This window comes from Cydia fagiglandana, chromosome 21 (assembly GCF_963556715.1).
Source record: "Cydia fagiglandana chromosome 21, ilCydFagi1.1, whole genome shotgun sequence".
Classification (NCBI taxonomy): domain Eukaryota; kingdom Metazoa; phylum Arthropoda; class Insecta; order Lepidoptera; family Tortricidae; genus Cydia; species Cydia fagiglandana.
In genome coordinates this window covers 428,464-451,845 of record NC_085952.1, presented here as the reverse complement: position 1 = coordinate 451,845, position 23,382 = coordinate 428,464, and the positions used below count along the sequence as shown (strand labels likewise).

Here is a 23,382-nt window from a genome sequence, read left to right as displayed (position 1 = left end):
ATTGAGAGCCCTAAATTCTTATTACTTGACCAAACTTGTGTAGAAGGAAAAGGAAAAATAAAAGTCTTCGGCAGGAATATAAGACACAAATATAATTTTTTTTTCGTTACTATTTCAATTATCAAATATAAACATACCTTGATTATATTATTCTATACTTCGTTTTTTTAGCATTAGAAATTAGGTAAACAATCTTGACGTGTCTTTTAATTGAAAAACAAATTTTAAAAATAAGTTACGGCAAATATGTAACAATTATGAATCTAGTACGATCATTTATATTCGTCTGCTTTCATAAGTAATAGTTATTGATTTTTAAAAAGCGTTTTTCAATTAAAAGACATGTCAAGATCGTTTACCTTCTTGCAAGTTCTTTCTAATGCTAAAAAAACGAACTATAGTGAGATCCTCACAGATATAAACAAAAACATTTACTAAAGAGTAATACGTGAAAAATAAAAACTTTTATGACAAAAAAATCTGGACACAATTTAAGAAGCATCCAATTGCGTCGAGGAATCATCTGTATTTTTGCTTGTTTCATTACCTCCTCGCTTCTTTTTTTGTCCTTTGTATTCTGTAGCAATTTGTTAGATCTGAAAATAAACATAACTTGCGTCGTCACGGATGTCGATTTATAGGTTTTAGGGAGTGCAGAATTCGAAAACGATGATCATTTTATAATCCAAGATGGCCGCTACGTATTTTGTCATAAAAGTCGTCATGAATATCGTTTTATAGGTTTTAGGAAGTGCCGATTTCGAAAATGATGACCAGTTTGGAATCCAAGATGTGTGCCGTGCACTTTGTCATAAAAGTCGTCATGGATATCGTTTTATAGGTTTTAGGGAGTGCAGAATTCGAAAATGATGACCATTCTGGATTCCAAGATGTCTGCCGTGCACTTTGTCATATAAGCCGTCATAGATGTTGATTTGTAGGTGTTAGGAAGAGCAGATTTCGAAAATGATGACCATGACCAACAAAACGACATCCATATCGACTTTTAACATAGTGCATGGCCGCCATCTTCGATTCCAAAATAGTTATTATTTTCGAAATCTGCGCTCCCTAAAACCTATAAAACGACAGCCATGACGACTTTAATGACATAGTGCATGGCCGCCATCTTGGAATCCAAAATAGTCATCGTTTTCGAAATCTGCGCCCCCTAAAACCTATAAAACGACACCCATGACGACTTTTATGACATAGTGCATGGCCGCCATTTTGGATTCCAAAATGGCCATCATTTTCGAAATCTGCGTCCCCTAAAACCTACAAAACGACATCCATGACGACTTTTATGACATAGTGCATGGCCGCCATCTTGGAATCCAAAATGGTCATCGTTTTCGAAATCTGCGCCCCCTAAAACCTATAAAACGACACCCATGACGACTTTTATGACATAGTGCATGGCCACCATTTTGGAATCCAAAATGGTCATCATTTTCTAAATCTGCGCCCCCCAAAACCTATAAAACGACACCCATGACAACTTTTATGACAGTGCATGGCCGCCATTTTTCAAAATGGTCATCATTTTCTAAATCGGGGCCCCCTAAAACCTATAAAACGACATCCATGACGACTTTTATGACATAGTGCATGGCCGCCATCTTGGAATCCAAATTGGTCATCGTTTTCGAAATCTGCGCCCCCTAAAACCTATAAAACGACATCCATGACGACTTTTATGACATAGTGCATGGCCGCCATCTTGGAATCCAAATTGGTCATCGTTTTCGAAATCTGCGCCCCCTGAAACCTATAAAACGACATCCATGACGACTTTTATGACATAATGCATGGCCGCCATCTTGGAATCCAAAATGGTCATCATTTTTCAAATCTGCGCCTCCTAAAACCTATAAAACGACACCCCTGACGACTTTTATGGCATAGTGCATGGCCGCCATTTTGGATTCCAAAATGGTCATCATTTTCAAAATTGGGGCCCCCTAAAACGTATAAAACGACATCCATGACGACTTTTATGACACAGTGCATGGCCGCCATTTTGGATTCCAAAATGGTCATCATTTTCGAAATCGGCACTCCCTAAAACCTATAAATCGACACCCATCTCGACTTTTATGACAAAGTGTTTGGCTACCATCTGCATGCAAGACATTTCTATTATTTTTACGTACAAAAATGGCCCCCTGTCAACTTCCAACCGAGATTTAATCGATAATTTATTCGATTAATGTTCAGATTAATTCAATTTCAATCTATGTCAGGTCGACTAAACTAATCGTGATTAAAATTTGAGGATTAACTTTTTTCATTCCATTAATTAGTCGAATAAACAGTTAATGTATTAAGTCCCATCTCTGACCACGTCATTTTTACACTTTGAGAATATCTGAAAACAAATGAACACAAGGAGCCATTTTGCAAATCCAGTAACTTTGTTATTACTTTTGACAGCGCGTGTCATGTGTCTACACAGAGTCTACACAAAGTCGAAACATTTGCGACTACTTTGTGACTGCAATATTTCTCAGCCTTAAACCATATTTATACATCATAATTAACAAGTTTCGTAGTATGTAAAGCGTTATTTCTGTTATTTAAGTATAGTATACGCATCGAAGTACTAAAAATGCATCAAATAATATATTTATGAACACAAGCACTGAGAAGTAAACAATTTCATTTCCGGCTAAACTAAAACAATGTGGTGGCGCGTTGATTATATTACACTTAGTTTATCAAATCACTCGAGCAGTTTAATTCCCCATAATAATTTAAGTCCTATTGTAATATAAATGCAAACAATATATAATTACGTCTTGTAATCCGTTTTAGAGATGGCGTATTAATGTCACTTATTTTTATTTAAGCATTTTTCCATCTGACAGTTTCCATTTGACAGGAACAAAATGAACGAATGAACGAATGATTTTGGCATAAAGTAGTCGCAAACCCGAAACAATGTGTGCACACGGCGACCACACTTTATGTCACTTTGTGTCATGTGTCGACCCTTCCCCATTTCTGGTAACTGTGTCGACACGGCGACGACTCTGCGACTGGAATTGTGACCGAAACAGACGGTGTCGACACAAGATGTGTCTACACCGCGTCGTAACGGCGACTGGAAATGGTTGTATGGGTTAATCTCGGCAAAACTTCTTTAACACGGCAAACGGTTGACAAAATGCATCTGACGTGTACAGATTTAAACGTCTCCATTCCACAGTGACCTTTATCATCACTTAAAAAGAGTAAACAAGATGAAGACCTTAAAAGTAAAAAGAGTCAGCACAAAAGGGCAAGCCTGCAAGTTCAGTGGTCAATAACTATATATAAGATAATTAATTTGCCGGTTCGTCCGTTCGCATCGCGGTGCAAGGGTTGAGTTCTGTAAAGTTGCGTTTATATTGGTACTAGCTTTTGCTGGCGACTGCGTCTACGCGGAATTAGCGACAGCAGCTGAAGTAGGTATAGCGCCTGGATAATGCTAATAGCAATCATTGTTTACTTCAATTATTAGGCAATTCATAAACTCTTTCAATTCCACCCCCCTTTGCACTCTCTTCAGGGATGATTTCCGACATAAAAACTATATCCTATGTTCTTCCCCGGGACTTACACTACTCTATACCAAATTTCAACTAAATCGGTTCAGCGGCTTAAGCGTGAAGTGGTAACAGACAGAAATAGTTAGGTACTTTATAAATATTTGTATGCATTTACAACCACATCTCTTTAAAATAATAAGAGGCACAAAACTTCATTAATATAAACTCGCCCTAACAAATCCCACTGGCATGGCGAATATCGCAAGTGGCGAAGCAAGAAATCGATTAGTCCGGCACCCGCGTATGATCCTTGGCACAATAAACTGATCATTCTTGATCCTTATTGCAACTGAGTAAGGTCTACCAATGGAAAACTAAGATCGTAGCTGGGCCATTTTATTTAAAGTTGTTCACATTTTTTGAAGTGAAAACTTCTTTAGCGGCGCTGTGCACTTCTTGTGATGGGGAAAAAATGTTGAACTCGCGGCAGGTCACGTGACCGACAGATTCGACAGATTGAAAATTCGTAAGACGGACACGTGACCTGATCGAAAAACTGTTACAACGTCATTGAGTTTTCACAGTGTCATTCTATGGAAGCTAACTACGAGCATATGTAAAAAGATAAAGATAAAGATAAAAAATAGTTTTTAATACAGTTGCTCAAAAAGTGCTACTTTACGTAGCTGTTTAGCGTGCGGAAAGTTGGTTATCTCGAACTAGTGCTTTTTACTTTTCCAATTTTTTTAAATTTATATTTGTTCCAATTCACGACTACTTATTGATGAGTGTTAATATTATTTTCCTTTAAACGTCGTAATCAGCATAAAAACCTACCGTTAATGTAAGAATACGAAAAATATTACATATTTCATATTTAATTACTTACCTCTTCGTCATTATAACACGTTTATTTTTTAATATTCAATATTGAAAATTCCGTTCTTAATAAGTTGACTGAATGGAACGGAATAGCTGTCAAACGCCCATAGATATAATATACTTAAAGACGACGTCTAACCGAGCTGTCACTGTTACCACTTTTTTTTAGTGTACGATTAACAATGTTTTTCTTATTTTTTCGCAACTGTATTAAAAAACGTCGTTCGATACACGTGCGGAAATGTCATTCTTCACTCGTCCCGAGTCTTGCCACTCGCCTGCGGCTCGTGGCAAGATATCTCGGTACTCGTGAAGTAATGACATACCTTCCGCACTAGCATCGAAATGTACTATTATTGAAGTAGGCATATTACAATGCGCTTATGAACGTCAAATAAACCTTTACCGGCTCCAACCGTACACCTCTGCCCCGAGAAGATTTAAATCCCCCCTCAATTGGAGGAGGGTATCCCAATATGGGACCGGCAACAAACTCGGCGGGACACATCTTTAGGTAAACAAAAGTTACGACAGTTTCAATATGGCTGTTTGTTTACATAGTTAGCAAGTTCCGTAGAATAACACCTTATAATACCTACTAAGAAGCCTGCAACTTTACACCTATACACTAAGAGCAACAAAAACCTTCCATACTGAGTGACCCGTCTTCATTGCCCTTGAATTTAGTAACGGCCCATTGTCACCAAGTTCGAAGAAATAAGCTATCGGCCACAGGAAGCCGTAACATAATTATTTAGCTTACAAAACAACTACTTATTAAAACAACTGTTATTATAATTAAAATAACTGGTGAATGAAAACATTGTTAGTAACAATGTAGTCTGTTGCGCAGTTAGCCTCAGAGGGCTTGCCGCGAACCACGGCCGACGTTTTGCCTCTGTCGCACTTGTAAATTCCTACGTAAGTGTGACAACACGTCGTCAAGTGGGAGGCAACACGTCGACCGTGGTACGCGGTAGGCCCTCAGAACCCCTAGTTTACATTAGATAGCGTGACGTGACGTAGGTACGTGTTTGAAGTCTCATTTTGTATGGGATTTTGAACAGCGCGCCAAGCGAGACATGTTGTAAACTCAAAACCGCGCCGCGCCCGGTCCGGTACAAATAGTGATCCAAAAGACTCGAGCCTTTGAAGCTCTTTTTTAGGGCTCGCCTCATCTCTTGACGCCTAAAAGGCTAAAAGCCTATTTATAGCTCTTTAGCCCCCGAGCCTAGTTCTATTTAAATTTTTTGCTGTATGGTAGTACTATTATTTGTTATGTGGTATAGTCAGCCAAGAAAGTGGGTTACCACTGTCTTTTCGACTCTATCATCTGATTGATAGAGTTGAAAAGTGGTAAACCACTTTCTTGGCTGACTGTACAAGGTACAACCTTCAAGAAAGAGTATTCCCATCTTAAATGCCGGCAACGCACTTGTAACCCCTCCGGTGCTGCAGGTGTCCATAGCGACGGTAATTGCTTACCATCCGCCGACTCGTCCACTCGTTTACCTCCTGCACCTATCACAAAAAAAAATGTTGCAGTTATTGTTTCCACACCGATAGGTAAACTACTTAAAGATAAAATCATAACAATACAGTACAGTCCCCACCAGATATATCAGAGCGGCCAAGGCGCTCACAAATATCTGAGCACGCCTCTATTGTCAGGGCGTTAGAGTGCGTGTTCAGATATTGTGAACACCTTGGTCGCTCCGATATATCTGATGGCGACTGGTACTACTATGAAAACAATTGTTATCTATATCCTTGGCACTGACTGATACCGAACGAACATGTAGCTACCTGCTTACATTGTTACATTAAATTTGTGACACATTTATACACCGTGGGCCCAAATAACCCGACACTCCCGACAGATATTAAGGCTCCGTCACACAGGCGCGTTTGCGCGTGAGCGGGGCGCGCCGCTTTTACATATAAAACGCTCACGTCCCGCCCTGAAGACGCGCCTAAAATGTCATACAAGGTTTTCTGAAATCGGTCTTGTTTTAAAGATATAATGACAAATCTTGTGAAAATTCCTTTCTGTAATAACTCAGTGAAAAACGCTTTTTTGGCTGCGATTCTGCCACTAGGGGATGCAAAAATAACATAAATTTTTGCTCCTATGACCTTAGAAATGCGTGGTTGAAATCTATCGGATTACTCGAGCCCACGGTGTATAGAGTGGGCCGTAATAACCCGCAAACGCCTACAAACTCTCCGTATATTCTGTTGTCATAGGACCTGCGGGCGCAGCACGGTTCCATTTTTATCGACTATCACTATGCGCGTCCCTTTCGCACTAACATACTTGTTAGAACGTGTCAGGCATGGTGACAAGCGATAAAAACGCGACCGTGCTTCGCCGCCTGGGGCCTAGCCAAGATGACAATACGTCGACAAAAACGCCAAACGAAAACAAAATATCATATTTAATATTTAAGTTTTGATTGGCGTTGTCAAACAACGATTATCAGCTTGGCTAGCTGCCCATAGTCCTCTGCTTCTTGCTGAAAATGAAAGTTTTAATTATAAAATATGACGTATAGTCTGGCAAACACAACCTGTCAGCAAGGACCAGGAAAATGATTCACTTGCATCCCTTTCTTTTGGGTGCTACCTAGTACTAGCGTAAGACAAACACAGTATGATTGTCTCTATGTTTGAAATGAGCCAATTCTGGCCAAAAGTGTGTTTGATGCTCGATCCCACCTTGTATAGTATACTTCTAAGTACATTAAGCCTAGGTTTACATAGACCTATAGACGAAAAATATCCACGTTTTTACACTATAACACCAGAATCTTAATGCCTTTATCTATTCGGGGATTAACCTTTTAGAATCCTTCATGGCACTCAGAACACGGGGATTCCCTTAAATATGTCGCTCAATTGTTTTCTCAAGATAATTACCTAAATATAGAACTATATTTTCAAATCATATCAGACAGGTGTCTTAAAACATGACATCTTTAAGTACCCTTTGTAATGTTTAGAAACTAAACGGGGAATTAGTTTTGATTAGTGTTACCAGTCTTAAAAATTTTAAAACTTATTTAAAGCAGAGAGAATAGGCAACTTTTAAAAAATAAAAATTTCCCTGTCGAGAGCCTACCGCAAACACCAAACTTCACAAATTACGGGCATCTTTCTCTCTCACTCTAATTACACCTTAATTGGAGTAAAAGAGAAAGATGCCTGCAATTTATAATTTTCGGCGTTTGCGGTGGGCCCTCTGTAACCGGGTTTTCCTTTATTCTTCACCAAGACTCAATAGTCAATAAAAGAAAACTATGTAGAGTCAGACCGAGAAAAGTTTGCAGCGATTTTGATAGCCCACGCAGTGCAAGTGTCATTCTAAACGTCAAACTTCTATGAAATTACTGAAATTATGACGTGTAAATAGGTAACACTTGCACTGCGTGGGCCATCAAAATCGCTGGTGACTTTTTTTGGTCTAACTCTATATTCTAAATCATGAATACCCATAATAGTCATAATACCGACCACCACACTTGCTCTTGGCCAGTTTGTAAGTGTTTCATCTAAGAAGTCGGTCTCGGTAGCTTAGTTGGTACAGCAGTAGACTATAGTTCGTTTATTTTAGCATTAGAACAAAGGTAAACAATCTTGACGTGTCTTTTTATTGAAAAACACTTTTGAACAACAAGTCAAGGCAAATATGCTACAATTATGAATCATAATCTTTTGCTATCATAATTCATAAGTAATAGTTACTGATTTTAAAAAACGTTTTTCAATTAAAAGACACGTCAAGATCGCGTGGTCTTTTTTTAATGCTAAAAAAAGAACTGTATATAGTTTCCGGGTTCGTAATATATATATAAAACTAACTTCAAAGAAAAATCTAAACAACAATTGTCCACTGAACGGCACTAATATTTATTTGATTGAACAAAACTTACCTACGGGTATAATTCATAAACTATTACGCACTAATCCATATCGTATTACTCAGCATTCACGGCAATTATTCTTAATAATTGTGCAATCAAGATTGTTTATATTTTTTTCTAACCGCCACACCGAGAATATTTAGGTATGGCAACATTTACTAGGTGGATCCTAGAAGCGATTGACGTAGACAGAGTTGCCACTTTCTGCACTTCACAATAATTCTACTAATTTAGTAGAATTTTCATCTGAAGGATTATTCTGCATGTGATGATATTATTTGATAACAAATTTGGATGAGGTGTATAAATACTATGAACATAATAAAGTTCATAAATATTATCAGGATTTATATAAACAAACAATGGTTATGTCCTAAATATGATTATAAATTTTATTAATATAATTTCGATGCTTTCTATTATATTTTAACCTGTCGTCTACCAAGCTGTCAAAAAAGCTCCTTTCTGTCTACTCCGGCCGGAGATCTCCGGCCATTTTAACCCCACATAGAGATAACGTCTTAATACTACTTACCTATTCCAGCGACCTTGGCTCCACCGAGCTAGAAAGATATTATATATCCATTACAAATACTATAGGTACTTATTTATTTCGTAGTTAATTTTATAATAAATTAATAATGGTAGAATGTAAACAAAGGTAATATGCGCGATGGTCAGTGTTGCCAACTTGGCATAAATGATGCCAGATCTGGCATATTTTCACTCGCTTTGGCACCAAAATTTTCCATTTAGCATCTGGCATATTTTTTAGCATTATTTAGTCTAAGCCAAGTTTGCGCCAACTTGGCAGCAACAATATGCGCCATCGCCTTATGTGGTTCATATTTTCATATGAATTTTGACTTTTGTGGACGAATGGACGTCGACGGACTATATAAAGTTGGTCAAGCAGATCTTGTCAGTAGAAAAAGGCGGCAAATTTGAAAAATGTATGTGTTTTAAGTGTCTACTTTCAAGTGATATTTTAGCATTTTTTGGCATAGGTGTTTCAAAAATATTTGGCATAATTTTGGCATAATCTAGACATTAGTCTAGCATTTTTTCAAAATCCGAGTTGGCAACACTGGCGATGGTAGAATCGGCCCAATATATAAATGGTCACACCGTTGAAATTATTCAATTCACTGTAACAACATTGCGGAATACTAAGTGCTAGTGAAAAGTGAAAACCATAATAATGACTCTTATAATTCTAATTATAACATTTGTTATTTGTCTTGGTTATAGCGTATACCAACACTTTACCAAGTTCAATGACTATTGGCTTAACAGAAATGTTGCCTACGCGAAACCTACTTTTTTCTTCGGGAACATTATGGACTCTTTCTTGAGAAAAAAACCAGTTGGAGTTGTGTTCAAGGAAATATACGATGCTTATCCAGAAGAGAAAGTCGTCGGGTTTTTCAGGATGCGCTCTCCAGATCTGCTTCTAAGAGATTTAGATGTCGTGAAATGTGTTTTGATGAAGGATTTCGATATATTTACTGATCGTGGAAAGGAATACAGTAAGTCGGGGTTTGGAGCGAACTTGTTCCACGCAGACAGCGCCACCTGGCGGGTGCTGCGGAAGCGATTTACACCAATGTTTACTTCTGCGAAATTGAAAAAAATGATGTACTTGTTGACGGAACGAGGAGACAGGTTTGTGGAGTATATTGATAGGATAACACAGAAGAATACAGAGCAGGAGATCCATGGACTTACGCAGAAGTTCACCCAATCTGTCATAACTGCTTGTGTCTTTGGACTCGACCTTGACACCTTTGATCAGCAACACGAAACCCTTCAAAGGATCGACAAGAAGATCTTCAGCGTGAAATACGGTTCGGAGCTCGAAAGCATGTATCCGGGCATTTTGAAGAAGATTGGAGGCTGGTTGTTCCACAAAGAAGTAAAGACATTCTTTTCCAAATTAATCAAAGAAGTGCTTGATATGAGAAATGGGCAGCCCTCCAATCGACATGACTTTATGGACCTGCTTCTAGAGCTGAAAAAAGAATATGGACATGGACAGAACCATGCAAATACCTTGGATATGACTGATGTAGACATAGCAGCTCAAGCTTACATTTTCTATGCAGCAGGATATGAATCTAGTGCCTCCACCATGGGTTTCATGCTGTACCAGTTAGCTTTGAACCAGGACATACAAGAGAAACTATATGAAGAAATAAAGGGAGCTTTTGAAAACAGAGAGATGACTTATGACGCTATCATGAATCTGTCATACATGGAAAAAGTCTTCAATGAGACGTTGAGGATGTATCCGATCATCCCCAAACTGAAGCGAAGAGCTAAAACTGCTTATAAGATTCCAGAAACTGATATAACCATTGATAAAGGCCAGTTGATTAAGATTTCGGTCCTCGGCATACATCATGATGAGAAATACTACCCGAACCCTGAAGTGTTCGACCCGGAGAGATTTTCTCCGGAGAATGTGCAAGCGAGACACAAATGTGCTTTCCTGCCGTTTGGAGAAGGACAGAAGCAGTGTATTGGTAAGTGATATAATTTTGTTCTTCTTTTTATTTTATATCATCCTTCCTATCTAAGCTACCTTGAAGTTTATGAATATACTATAGTAGGCAGATATGTCAATTGTGTAGGTTTGTAAAAAATGACTAGGTAACTTACATTTTTATTAAAATATGTACTTACACACTATAGAAATCATTTACCTAAATACAATTATTAGCTTAATAACTGCATTGTGTCTAAGTAATACTACTTAACTTACTTACTACTTGTTTCCTTTGCCCTTTTGGACTTAATTACCTGCTTTGTATGAGCATCAGTGTTGATATAAAATTTATTTTACTGTTATTACTGACCCCTATCTACCTACACATACCTACACACCTATAACAGATTCACATTTGAGCAGTCATTCTTAAAAGCAGGTCACCCTATAGTGATGTCTAAATGTGTATGCTGTTTTCATTTCTCAATGAAAGAACTACTAGGAAATCGATAACAGCACAAAGAGTTACTTTTTTATCTCTACTTACCTACTGTTTAGTTTAACAGTTCAAAATATCCAACATTGATAAAGTAAGTTTATCAGGCATTGTATTGCAATTTTATTGAAACATTCCAGTTTAAGTGGACCCTCAAGATTCATGCCAATAGCTCTACCTGGAGATCTCATTATAATGGTTTATACAAGGCAAAATGCTTATAAGCAAATGCAGTAAGAATCCAGCTAAAACAATGATCTATTATAGTGTTTTATAATGGTTTTTAACAAAGGTTCATTTATCATTGTAATTATGTGTAGTCTAACTCCCTTATTCATAAAACTTTACGGGACTGATTTAGTTAAATTATGTTTTATCCCTTTCTTACAAATACGTAAATCGAAATGACAGATAAGGAGAAAAGATTATTAGCTAATTGAGGGGGTGACAAAAAAACGTGCTTTCGATTTGACAGCTGGTGTAAATGGCGCTTTACGGCTCCGTACATTATGACCTATCCTTTGACTAGCAAAAGTTGACGTTTGACAATCCAGTGGCCACAAAATATGGCGTAATACAGCGCCATCTATTCCAGCTGTCAAATTAGGGGGTAATTTTTTTCCTACTCTATCAATAAAGCTTTGATTTCTAACCACCTGAGAAGTGAGATGAGAATGAGTAGGAAAGGGTAATATTTTTGTGACCTGTCTGTCCTAGTCGATTCGTCGGGTTTAGTCTTCCTATGAAGTCAATGGTCCTGGGTTCGAATCCTGGTAAGGGCATTTACTTGTGCGTTGAGCATGGATATTTGTTCCTGAGTCATGGGTGTTTTCTATGTATTTGTACATATTTATATTGGTATTCTATTTTGTTGTCTAAGTAACTACAAATCCCACAATACAAGCCTTATTGAGCTTACCGTGGAGCTTAGTAAATTTGTGTAAGAGTGTCCCATAAAGGATGACTCACGCTAGACCGGGCCGTGTCCGGGCCGGAGCTATCGGAGCTTACTTTTCTATGACATGACAGGTGATCACGAGATGCTTTTCATAGAAAACGATGCGCCGGAAGCTCCGGCCCGATCTAACGTGAGTCATCCTTTATAAAAGTAAAAAAAAAGTAAATTCTTTATACACGCAAAATAGGCGCAACGGCGCAAGTCGTCGAGTTGTGGAAAATCGCCTGCACTACAATACAATACAAATTCTTTATACTAATTTATTGTATGTTATTGCAGGTATCCGCTTTGCACAGATGCAGTCCTGGGTGGGGCTGGCCAAGCTGCTCCTCCGCTACAGGGTGGAGCCTTCAGCGAAGACCCCGCTCCGCTTCACATATGAGCCGGAGAGGATCGTGCTGTATCCGAAGGGAGGCTTCCCCGTCAATATTGGAAGAAGATATTAATTTCAAGTATTAACATGTAGTTTTAGATTGCCACGTGGTTTTGATTCGATCTAGCTATGATATCTCACAAACATTATGTTATTAGAAAGTTAAAATAGTAATTTCGATTCGCAAATTGACTAGGTACCCTGCTTTTGTAGCAGCCATCAGATATATCGGAGCGGCCAATGTCACTACTTATATCTAAACACGCACTCTAACGCCTTGACAATAAAGGCGTGTTTAGATATTTGTGAGCGCCTTGACTGCTCCGATGTATTTGATGCCTCTGATGGCGACTGTACCTACTGAATTTATTATAAGACTTGATCATTTTCCACTAGTAGTACCTACCTACCTATAGATTAGATTAGTTCTAATAATTATTGCACAAATAAGATTCTGCCTTAAACTTGTTAAAATCTTTGTACAGATGTAGTGCAATAGTTGTTTATTATCGTATTTTCTCAGTAACGTTCGTATTTGTCATGCTACTTCAGTCAAGCGCAGTACTATGTACCGAGACTGACTGAAATAGCAAGACTCATTCGTACGTTTCCGTGAAAATACGATGGAAAATAATTATGCACTACATCTGTAAGGTGCTTTGATGTAACTTCGAAAGCGGGATAATTTTGAAAATCGTTTTAAAAGTAAATTATAGTACATTCTTTATTTGCATCTTTTTAAGATGTCTTTGTTTTTGTAGTTGCGTGTGTTGCCAAAGTACGAAGTGCTTTTAGTTTAGTAGATGTTAGCGATTTTAAAAATTACTCAGTTGTCGAAGTTACCTCAATGTACCTTAATTAGTTATGTAGAACTAAACTTGAGAAAATTGAATATTGTTGTGATCAGGTGTGTTAGATTATTGCAGTATTTAATAAAAAAAATGTATAAGTATAAGGTTTTATTAAGAAGTAATACCTAATGGTGGGTTCAGCAGTAATTATACTAATTATAATTATTATAAAAAGTAAATGATATTTATGAATATGCCAAAATCGGAGGTCGACGATTGAGAAAACTGAAGGCGTAGGAAAGAAAAGGTGGTGGTGATCGCTAGACGATAACGCCAATTGAAAAGTAAATGATTAATGATTGAGTAAATGATTGACGTTAGAATAAATTATTTAATAAGATTTGATGAAAAATTGGGAACGTTAAATAAATACCGGCAACGCCCTCTGGTGTTGCAGGATTCCAGTCGCCATCGTATATATGTAATATAGCATAGTACTAGATATAAGATTGTATTTAAGTATGTTACCTGTTAACAAATATTCCATCGGCGTCACAGTTATCTGACCAGTTTTGAACTTTGTTGCAAGGAGATAAAGCCTAACGACTGCTCGGGTAACTGTACTGCCGATAGTACCTAATTATACCTTACACAGTAGATTAAGGAAGATTGTTGAGTGCTACCGTTCGCCAACAAACTGTCATGCAGTTTGGCGAAAAAATATGTGTAATGGATTACTGTGTATTTTTTATTGAGTAAATAAATTAAAAAAAAAAATTAAAAAAAAAAAAAATATATCGGAGCGGACGAGGTGCTCAAAAATATCTGAACACGCACTCTAACGCCCTGACAATAGAGGCGTGTTCAGATATTTGTGAGCACCTTGGCGTATCTGATGGCGACTGTCAATGGGCGACGGTAATTGGTTGGTCAACCACCAACCGACGTGTTGCCTCTCTGTCGCACTTGTCAATTCGTATGTAAGTGTGACAGGGAGGCAACACGTCGAACGTGGTACACGGTAGGCCCTCTGGCGATTTGTCTCCTCTTTTGCCTTCAATCATAAAAAAAATTGATGCCAACATTTTGTGCGCATCTGTCATTTCAGTCAATTTTTTTTTCGATTGGCGTTAACGATTTACGATTTTCAGGGAGCCTAGCCAACATGCCAATTGTTTGCGCTGTAGCGAACGAAAGGGTAATGTGTCTCTATCACTCTTCCAAAGTGCGACAGAGAGAGATTAGCGTTTCGTTCGCTACGGCGCAAACGATTGGTAACTTGGCTAGGCCCCCAGCTATGCCTCTATCTATGTTACGCCTACTTACGCCCCTTTATCTGTGATTTTAGCTATGTAATTAATCATAGTGGATTGTTTTAATTTCGTTTGTTTAAATTAGTACCTACTTAATAAAAATGTAAATTGATTGAATTGTTTTTTTTAATAATATTTTATCGATCATACAAAATGTATATACACAAACTCAAGCTATATTTATTATTATATAATACTAATAATAGTAATGTTTTTCTATTGTGTGTATGTATTTGTCATGTTCTTTGGCAAATCCTCAAAACAATTTTATACAAATTACAGTTGATGACTAGATTTTCTTTAGCATATACTGAGCATTCCTTAAGTTTACCTCTGTATTTTATAATAAAATCACAAAATACGGTTGTTGTGTGATTTTATTATTTATTTATTATAAAATACGTCGTCGGGCCCATTTGAGCGTCTTCCAAAAAAATTTTACATTTCATTCATGTGTTCAAAATATTGACTTCTTGGGCTCATTTTACTCAGAATCATTTGTACATTCACGCCTCATACATGAAAAAAATGTGTCCCAAGATTTCCTTTCCAGATCGTCACATTTTTGTATGAATATTTTTTTATTTGTATGAACGTGACGCACTGGAAAACTATTTTTTCATGCAAAATTTTGGGACATTCTTTCAGGTATGAGGCGTGAATGCACAAGAAGTTAATATTTTGAAGACATGAATGAAATGTAAATGTTTTTTGGAAAACGTTCATTTGCAGTGTCTTGTTAAAAGTTATTATAACAAGGCTGTAGCCAGTAGGTACCGGGAACTCATTACACACATTACCCAAACTAATAAAATCAACCTTTATGGCCAAGTGATTGGGACGCAGGAGCGTCAGCAGAACAGAGCTGTAACTCTGCAGACTTGAATGAAATGAAATGAAAATATTTGTTTTCAGGCAACTATTGGCCCATAAATAAATACCTTAAAACTAGCAAACATATTACTATAAAATATATCTTAAAACTAAAAACACACAATTATGGCTGCGACGCAGTTCGCATCCCGCAGTGTCAGGAAGCCGGCCAAAAAGGAGTGTGACTTGAGAAACGCACGACCCGCCGCCAAAAACCGCTCCCTTGCAATCGACGTTACGCTCTCATTTTAATGCTACATAGGTAATTAAATCATATAAAAAATGTTACAAATTAGAGCGAGTAGAAGTTTTGTATGTAAAACTACGCGCTCTAAATGTCTTATTATGTATGTATTACTATTTCTAGCAACGAAAACAACCAGCAGACATCACTTAATTTATCTGCTCTTAAATAAAAACACCTATTAAATGAGACATCTCACAGCTCTTAGTTTTTGCACCATTTTGACTGCAAGGATGACTCACGCTAGACCGGGCCGGGGCCGGGGCTTCGTTTTCTATGGAAAGCACCACGTGATCACCGATCAGCCGTCATATGACATGACATGTCGGACGCCTCGGCCCGATCTAGCGTGAGTCATCCTTTAGTGTCCGAGTCGTAGTTCTGCTTATCATTCTCTGTGTCCTACATTTACATGAAGACAGTTATTGTGACTAAAGTGGCTTGAAATTAATTTCTGCCCGAGCGGGTTTTTATTTTCTTTAAAATGCTGTTATTTCAACCTGGTTTATAGCTAACTGATTCATAACAAGGCTTATTTTGAGCCAATTTATTAAAATGGCTGATTTGATTGTCGAGGAGAAAAAGAAATACATGTGTGTTGCTGCAACTTCCAGTACTTATAAGTATTAGAATTCGAGAAAATAAATTGTTTTCTAAATATCCATTCTAAGTATACCATAAAGTGACCACTTTTGATTGCTCATGGGTGTAGGTATAGGTACCTATTTGTGGAGCTTGGCCAAATCGAATTGTTCCACTTAGTCTCGATAAACAAGAGTATTGACTTGTAACGCCGGCTCTTGTCCTACTTCGGATCAACGCACGCGCACGTAGGATTTAATTTATTGATTTACAATTAAATTAATCTATCAGCAAAATAGCACATTGTAAGTCGGTCCTTTCTGTCCTATTTCGACCTTATTTAGGATCAAGTCACGCGCAGGTCCCAGAAGAGTGACGTCAGCTCTTGCGTCACCGTGAAGCCTCGCACGTCGTCAGCGGCGCCGTTAGCAGACGGGCTAGGAATGGCTAAGTGCGATGATGTATTGGCTAAATTAAGATCACATTCAGGTCGTCGACTTAGCTAGTTGAAAATTGAAAAGTAATTTTAGCGTCTAGAATATAACAATAAGTTTATGGCAAAAAAAATTTGGTAAGTACTTACAAGCTTTAATCACTGAGTAGGTACTTCTTTCCACATGCAAATTGCAACTAAAACTCATCGAGGCAATTCTAACGCAGTAGGTATCCCAAACACAATTAGTTTGTGTTGTTTTATCACAAATTTCCCATGGCCACCCCCTGTCTACATCATCAGATTAGCCCCATGTCATCATAATATTATTGCATCGTCATCCGATTTACATACTCGTATGTACCTATGCGAAATTTCGATCAGCTCTATCGGAAATCGGGACGTGGACTGGATTTAACAAATTTAGCTTCCAAGATTTGACCCACACGAACTAACAGTGCCCTGTTAGTTCTTGTGGGTCAAATCTTGGTACGGAACCCTTCGTGCGCGAGTCCGACTCGCAATTGGCCTGATTTACCATTTATGACTCGCTTGTCTTAAAATTAACATAAGTAACTTTTTGTTTTCCAGAAACGATAACCATAAACTACCGTAGACAGACGTATTTTTTCACCGAATACTTAACTTACACATAAAACAAAATACTAGAAGACATTGTTTTAACTCATTATTTGAATTATTCAAAACGCACATCGCATATTAGTTATGTTAAAGTGCGTTGGTCGCGCGTAGCTTTTCTTTTTTATTAAAAGGTAGTATAATGTATGGGATTTGTATGGAGTTTGGACGTTTTGGAGTTGAAGTGTGTGGTGTGGCGACCACACCAAGCGTTCCTGCAGTTGCAATGAATGTTTATTATGGCGCTGCACATTGAATATTGAGTTTTGGATTTGGTGTTTGGGAAATAAATTTAATTTTTATTGGGCACTAACATCACGACAGATTCGAGTGGTAGATACTTAGGTATATTAAAAAGACGATAATTATAAGTGGCTTAGGGCTATAGTCCCCACGCTAGCCCAATACGATTGGGAAATCGTGCTTGTTTTGATCGCCACCTGGGGCCCTACCGCGGAAAACGAAAATCGATATTTATTTATACTTATCTGCCTCTCTATCGCTCGAATACACATTAACCCTCTGAAATTGAGGCGGTGGAGACTATATTTTATTTTATTTCAAATCAAATCACACTGTTGTCCCTTTAGGGTAAGAACTGTGGTTTATGATGGGTAGTTAAATTGGAAAGGATTAGAAGTTTTGGTTCTCATTTGAAACAATCTTCTTAGATACTAAGTTTAGATCAAAATCTTATTAAATGCATAAGAATTAAATATCCAATAAGAATGCCTTTAAACACATTCGAAAAGCGTAGGTCCTGTTGCTATATATAGTTTTCGAAATAAAATTAAAAGTAGGTACCTATCGCGAGGCCCAAATAGAGCGAAGATTGGATCCCGGGAGTTGTTATTTTTTCCTCCTCTTTTTTGAGACAATCTGTAGGTATTCTTCTTCTTCCTTAAGTCTATTTGCTTATCTCCCTACTGGGCAAAAGAGGTGGTCTTTCCCCCGGTTTTCCACAACTCTCGATTCAGTGCTTCATCCGGCCAGTCAGTCTCGCCATCTCCGTCTAGCCCTGCCCCTCTCACGTTGCTCTGCTGGCATCTACTTGGTGGCTATGTTAGCCCGATCCGGATGCATACGATAGACGTGACCGACCCAGTCCCATTTGAGTCTTATAAGCTCAATTTTGGATGAGAGATAGTCTTATACATGATTAGCGTTACGTAGCGGATGAAACGTTAGCTCGTATTTCCTCTTAATATGACGAAAAGTATATTGATAATGCCATCGTCCTGTCATAGGTGGTCTTCGATTAGCGCATGGCAACTGCATTAAATCACCGTACGCATGCGCGCCGCGTCGGCGTTAATGCCTCGCTCGTTTCCTGCGTACGCGTCGCAATTATTACCCTAAAGGGCTATCAGAGAGAACCTTGATGCATTATGATGATAGTAGCCTATGGTATACCTAGTTGAAAATGTTTAAACCCTTTGATGGACCAGTTTAAAAACTTGGATTTGAGTGTCTTAGTTTCGTAAAAGCTAACTAACATTTTTCCATTCCAATTCTAATCATATGTAGTTAGCTACGTTGAGAGCAATCATTTATATTTCCCCTTCAAATACAATTGCAATAAATAAGTAAACTGTACTGAGGCCCAGTTGCACCAACCACATTTAACAGACTGATTAACGTCAAACAGCAGTGAAGTATGAAATTTTAAAAATAAATTTAGCGAATGCTTTAAGAGGGCGTCGAGGAGGGTAAATTTTCAGATTCTGTCAAATTACCCCATTTCACACACAAACGCAGCTCACACACACTACCTCAATTTACTGGGACAGGTCAGTGACCCCTAATGTTTTTTTAAAGGTGCTGTTTCGAGTTTAGTGTTAACTACGGACCTTCTTTGAGGAATTTAAACTGTCAAAGCTTTCCTTTGTGAGAAGACAGAGAAAAATCACTTTTTATATATAGCTTTCCTTGTTTGTTCATGTCATGTCATAGGTATGTGACGTATTAGGTAATTAATTATTTTCGGACCCGGGTATGTCCTTAAACTACGTCCAAGACCACCGGTGGACGGGCTGCAGCGTCCCTCAAATTCGGTGTACTCGACTGCGATCGCCAACCCGCCTGCCAAGCGTGGCGATTATGGCATTCACCCTCCATAAGGGGGAGGCCTATGTTCAGCAGTGGACGTCTTATGGCTGAGATGATGAATTATTTTCGTTGTTGACTTTTATTTGTATTAAGATAGGTACAAACGGCGATGCTCTTAACTGTCCATCGGTGGACCTTATGCCTTTTGTAATAAGGTTTACGAACTGTCAGTTAACAGTGTGGTCATGGGCGATGGTATGCGGTTTGTAAACATAGTCCGAATTTACCTACTCGAAAAAAGTGGACTATATCTAAAATGATCCCCTCATTAGTTATAGGGCTTGTAATATTTTTTTACAACTAAAGACGCTTATTATATTTCACTTATAACTTAATTGATAATAAGGCTTTAAAAACCTCTAATAAAATTCAGGTACTACATATACTTGGTCAAGCAGATCTTGTCAGTAGAAAAAGGCGGCAAATTTGAAAAATGTAGGCGCGAAGGGATAGCGTCTCATAGAAAATTTAAATTTCGCGCCTTTTTCTACTGACAAGATTTGCTTGACCATCTACAGGGTGTAATTTTTTACGTGATACAAAATATGTTTTTCTAACTCCATAAACAACTAGCAATTGAATGCTCCTACTCTCGTTGAAATCAGACAATTTTATTTTTTATTTTTTTATTTTTTTTCGTGATATTTTTTGTACTTTTAAAGGATATTATGATATTAAAACAGCTTTAAAATGTAAAGTGAACTAAATTTCTTTTCAAAGTAGCGTAAATCACAAGTCATTAAACATTTTTTGTGATTTATGCTACTTTGAAAAGTAATTTAGTTCACTTTACATTTTAAATATCTTATAAAGCTGTTTTAATATCATAATATCCTTTAAAAGTACAAAAAATATCACGAAAAAAAATAAAAAAATTAAAAATAAAATTGTCTGATTTCAACGAGAGTAGGAGCATTCAATTGCTAGTTGTTTATGGAGTTAGAAAAACATATTTTGTATCACGTAAAAAATTACACCCTGTATATGTACTACATTTATACTTTTGTAAGTCAGTAAGTGATGCTTATCGGGAAATCAAAGAACTCATAATTACCTATATAAAAATAATTAAATTTACTATTTCGTCTCACGTTCAATAAGGCCCGGGGCCGGGCCTTGTCACCCGCACAGACAGAGGGCCTTTTTAGCCCAAGTACATGTTCAAGAATAACAGAGAATATAGTAAGTATAATTTAGTTTATTTATCTCAATTATACAATTTTCACACAGGTAAAATGTACATACATTTCAGCGTGTAGGTACTTATCATATAACGATCGTTTTTGTTATAAAAAAATATTTATTTATTACACTGTGCTAAACATGAGAACAATATGTTATAATCTAGTTCCTTTTTATCCTATTCAGTTCACATACATTGTTCGTGGGTAATAAGGCCTACAAAATTTCCCTTTAGGCCTTATTATCCTTTATCTGGAATTAATTATGCCTTAAATTTAAAATGGTATACAGGGTGGAAAGATAAGTTGGGCCCTGGAGGGAGCCTTAAATCCTTAAGCTGGCTCATTTTACTTAAAGGAGACATTCCTTTATTTTTAAAAAGAAACAAAACTGCATTAAAAGTATTTTTCTTTTTTTATTCAATTTGGCTTGTCAAACGAAATCTTAAGTACAAAATATTAGATTTTATGGATATTTTGTACGACAGACGAGTGTAAGACCTAATGTTTCGTTCGTTGTAGTCTAGTTATCTGGCTTTCGAAATCACTCGGTTTTATAGCTTGAGCATCGATTTTTTTATATAAATTTTACTAAACGCTGACACTCGTTCATCTCATTTTAGGTACAACTTTGCAAGTGTATTTATTATATTGTAAAAGATTTCAGATTTTCAAGGGTGATTCGTTGTAAACACACTCTTTGGGATAATAATGACATTTATTATATTTTTTTTATCAAGAGATGTGAACGCTAGCGACTAAACGGTGACTGCCTTTTCCGCTGATTTTGCTCGACACAAACGATTTATAAACGGCAACTAAGCCACTAGTATTGGGTTGCCTATAATCATTTTTCCGTGAATGTACTCGTAAACCTCTATCCGTTAGTATGCGATTCATTAATGGACGCACCATCGGGACACGGTTCTTTAACAGGTAATGTTAATAATCAGTGAACATCTTTAATTACGCTCAAATGCTTAAGTTTCAGTACAGGTAAAAGTACATATGAGCTGTACTTTTAATTGTTAGTACAATCGGCATCAAATAGATAGTGACGGCCAAAGTGACCAAATATAGCTATAGGATCTAAATGTGGACGAATAAGGCCAGGTGAAGCATATAAGGCCCACCTTTATTTTAACTGAAATAGTTCTATTAATAATCAGGATATTATTAACAAATCAATTCAATATAGATTTCTCATTTGTTCATGTTTCTTCATATACCAAAATAGTTATATAAATATTCCAGCGCTTTTGAAAAATACACGTTTTATAAAAAAAACCGGGCAAATGCGAGTCGGACTCGCGCACGAAGGGTTCCGTACCATAATGCAAAAAAAAAACAAAAAAAAAGCAAAAAAAAAAACGGTCACCCATCCAAGTACTGACCACTCCCGACGTTGCATAACTTTGGTCTAAAATCACGTTTGTTGTATGGGAGCCCCGTTTAAATCTTTATTTTATTCTGTTTTTAGTATTTGTTGTTATAGCGGCAACAGAAATATATCATCTGTGAAAATTTCAACTGTCACTAGCTATCACGGTTCGTGAGATACAGCCTGGTGACAGACAGACGGACGGACGGACGGACGGACAGCGAAGTCTTAGTAATAGGGTAGTGATGGGCCAAATCGAAAAATTTTCAAACCGAATAAGTCGACTCCGATTTGGCCAAGTCGATTTAACTTCTACTTTTTAAGACTTAAAATAAGTATCAGTTGTTCAAACCGCTCCGTAGTCTTTGAGTTGAGGAAATTGAATTGTCAATTTTACGCTTTGTTCCATCCGATCGACAGCAAAAATGTTGACTTAAAAGTTTTGTAATATTTTTTTAGTTTTGTTGCGCGGTAAATCACAATTTTATAATTTCTAAAGCTAAAACGGGAAAGCACTATACGAGCAAGCAGGAAAGAGCGTGCGGTCTCGTGCGATTTCGTGTCATTGCCGCGAAACGTTGAGTTAGCAAATCGACGCGGCGCAAAACTGCCAAACCGATCAAAGTATACCGCCAAATCAATCGCTTTAAGCCCATGCGAAATTGAACCTTACAACATAAACAATAAGTTTCATTTTACTTTACCTGTAGATACCAAGTTTCGACTCGACTCAATAATGGCGGCAATGTGCATGGCAACATTTTTCTTCGTGGTTTGAAATCGATTTGCGTACATTTTAATCCTCAATATGTCAAATGAAAGTGACGCATCAACACATATGAAAGGATGCGTTTAGAGCGGGTGAACGTATCTTAAGTCGATTTACGGAACACTCACGTCGATTTAGTCGACTTCAGACCTAAATCGGTTTGAACCGATTTGTGAAGTCGAATCGTAACATCGCTATAATAGGGTCCCGTTTTACCCTTTGGGTACGGAACCCTAAAAACCATACCATGTTGGTTCGGAACCGGGCCTTGTTACTTGCACTGACAGTTGAACACTGACTTGAACAGAAGTTCAAGAATAACAGAAAATATTACCGGGCCTTATTAGCTTTTATCATGAATTAATTTCATCTTCAATTTAAAATGGTCTATAGTAAAATACGGCCTACATGAGT

At 37.4% G+C, this 23,382-nt stretch overlaps 1 protein-coding gene across 1 annotated transcript; it reads left to right on the top strand.

Moving 5' to 3' along the window:
* Positions 1-9,483: 9,483 nt before the first annotated feature.
* LOC134675063 (cytochrome P450 6B5-like) lies at positions 9,484-12,753 on the top strand. Its single transcript, XM_063533219.1, has 2 exons — positions 9,484-10,863; positions 12,560-12,753. The coding sequence occupies exons 1-2, from the start codon at positions 9,540-9,542 to the stop codon at positions 12,724-12,726; spliced, it is 1,491 nt and encodes a 496-aa protein (XP_063389289.1). The 5' UTR covers positions 9,484-9,539; the 3' UTR covers positions 12,727-12,753.
* The last annotated feature ends 10,629 nt before the right edge of the window (positions 12,754-23,382 follow it).

Bases quoted from the DNA above. Each gene is read 5' to 3' on its own strand.
- LOC134675063 (XM_063533219.1), top strand. From the start codon at position 9,540: ATGACTCTTATAATTCTAATTATAACATTTGTTATTTGTCTTGGTTAT. The intron at 10,864-12,559 runs GTAAGTGATATA...ATGTTATTGCAG, and splicing joins AGGACAGAAGCAGTGTATTG to GTATCCGCTTTGCACAGATG.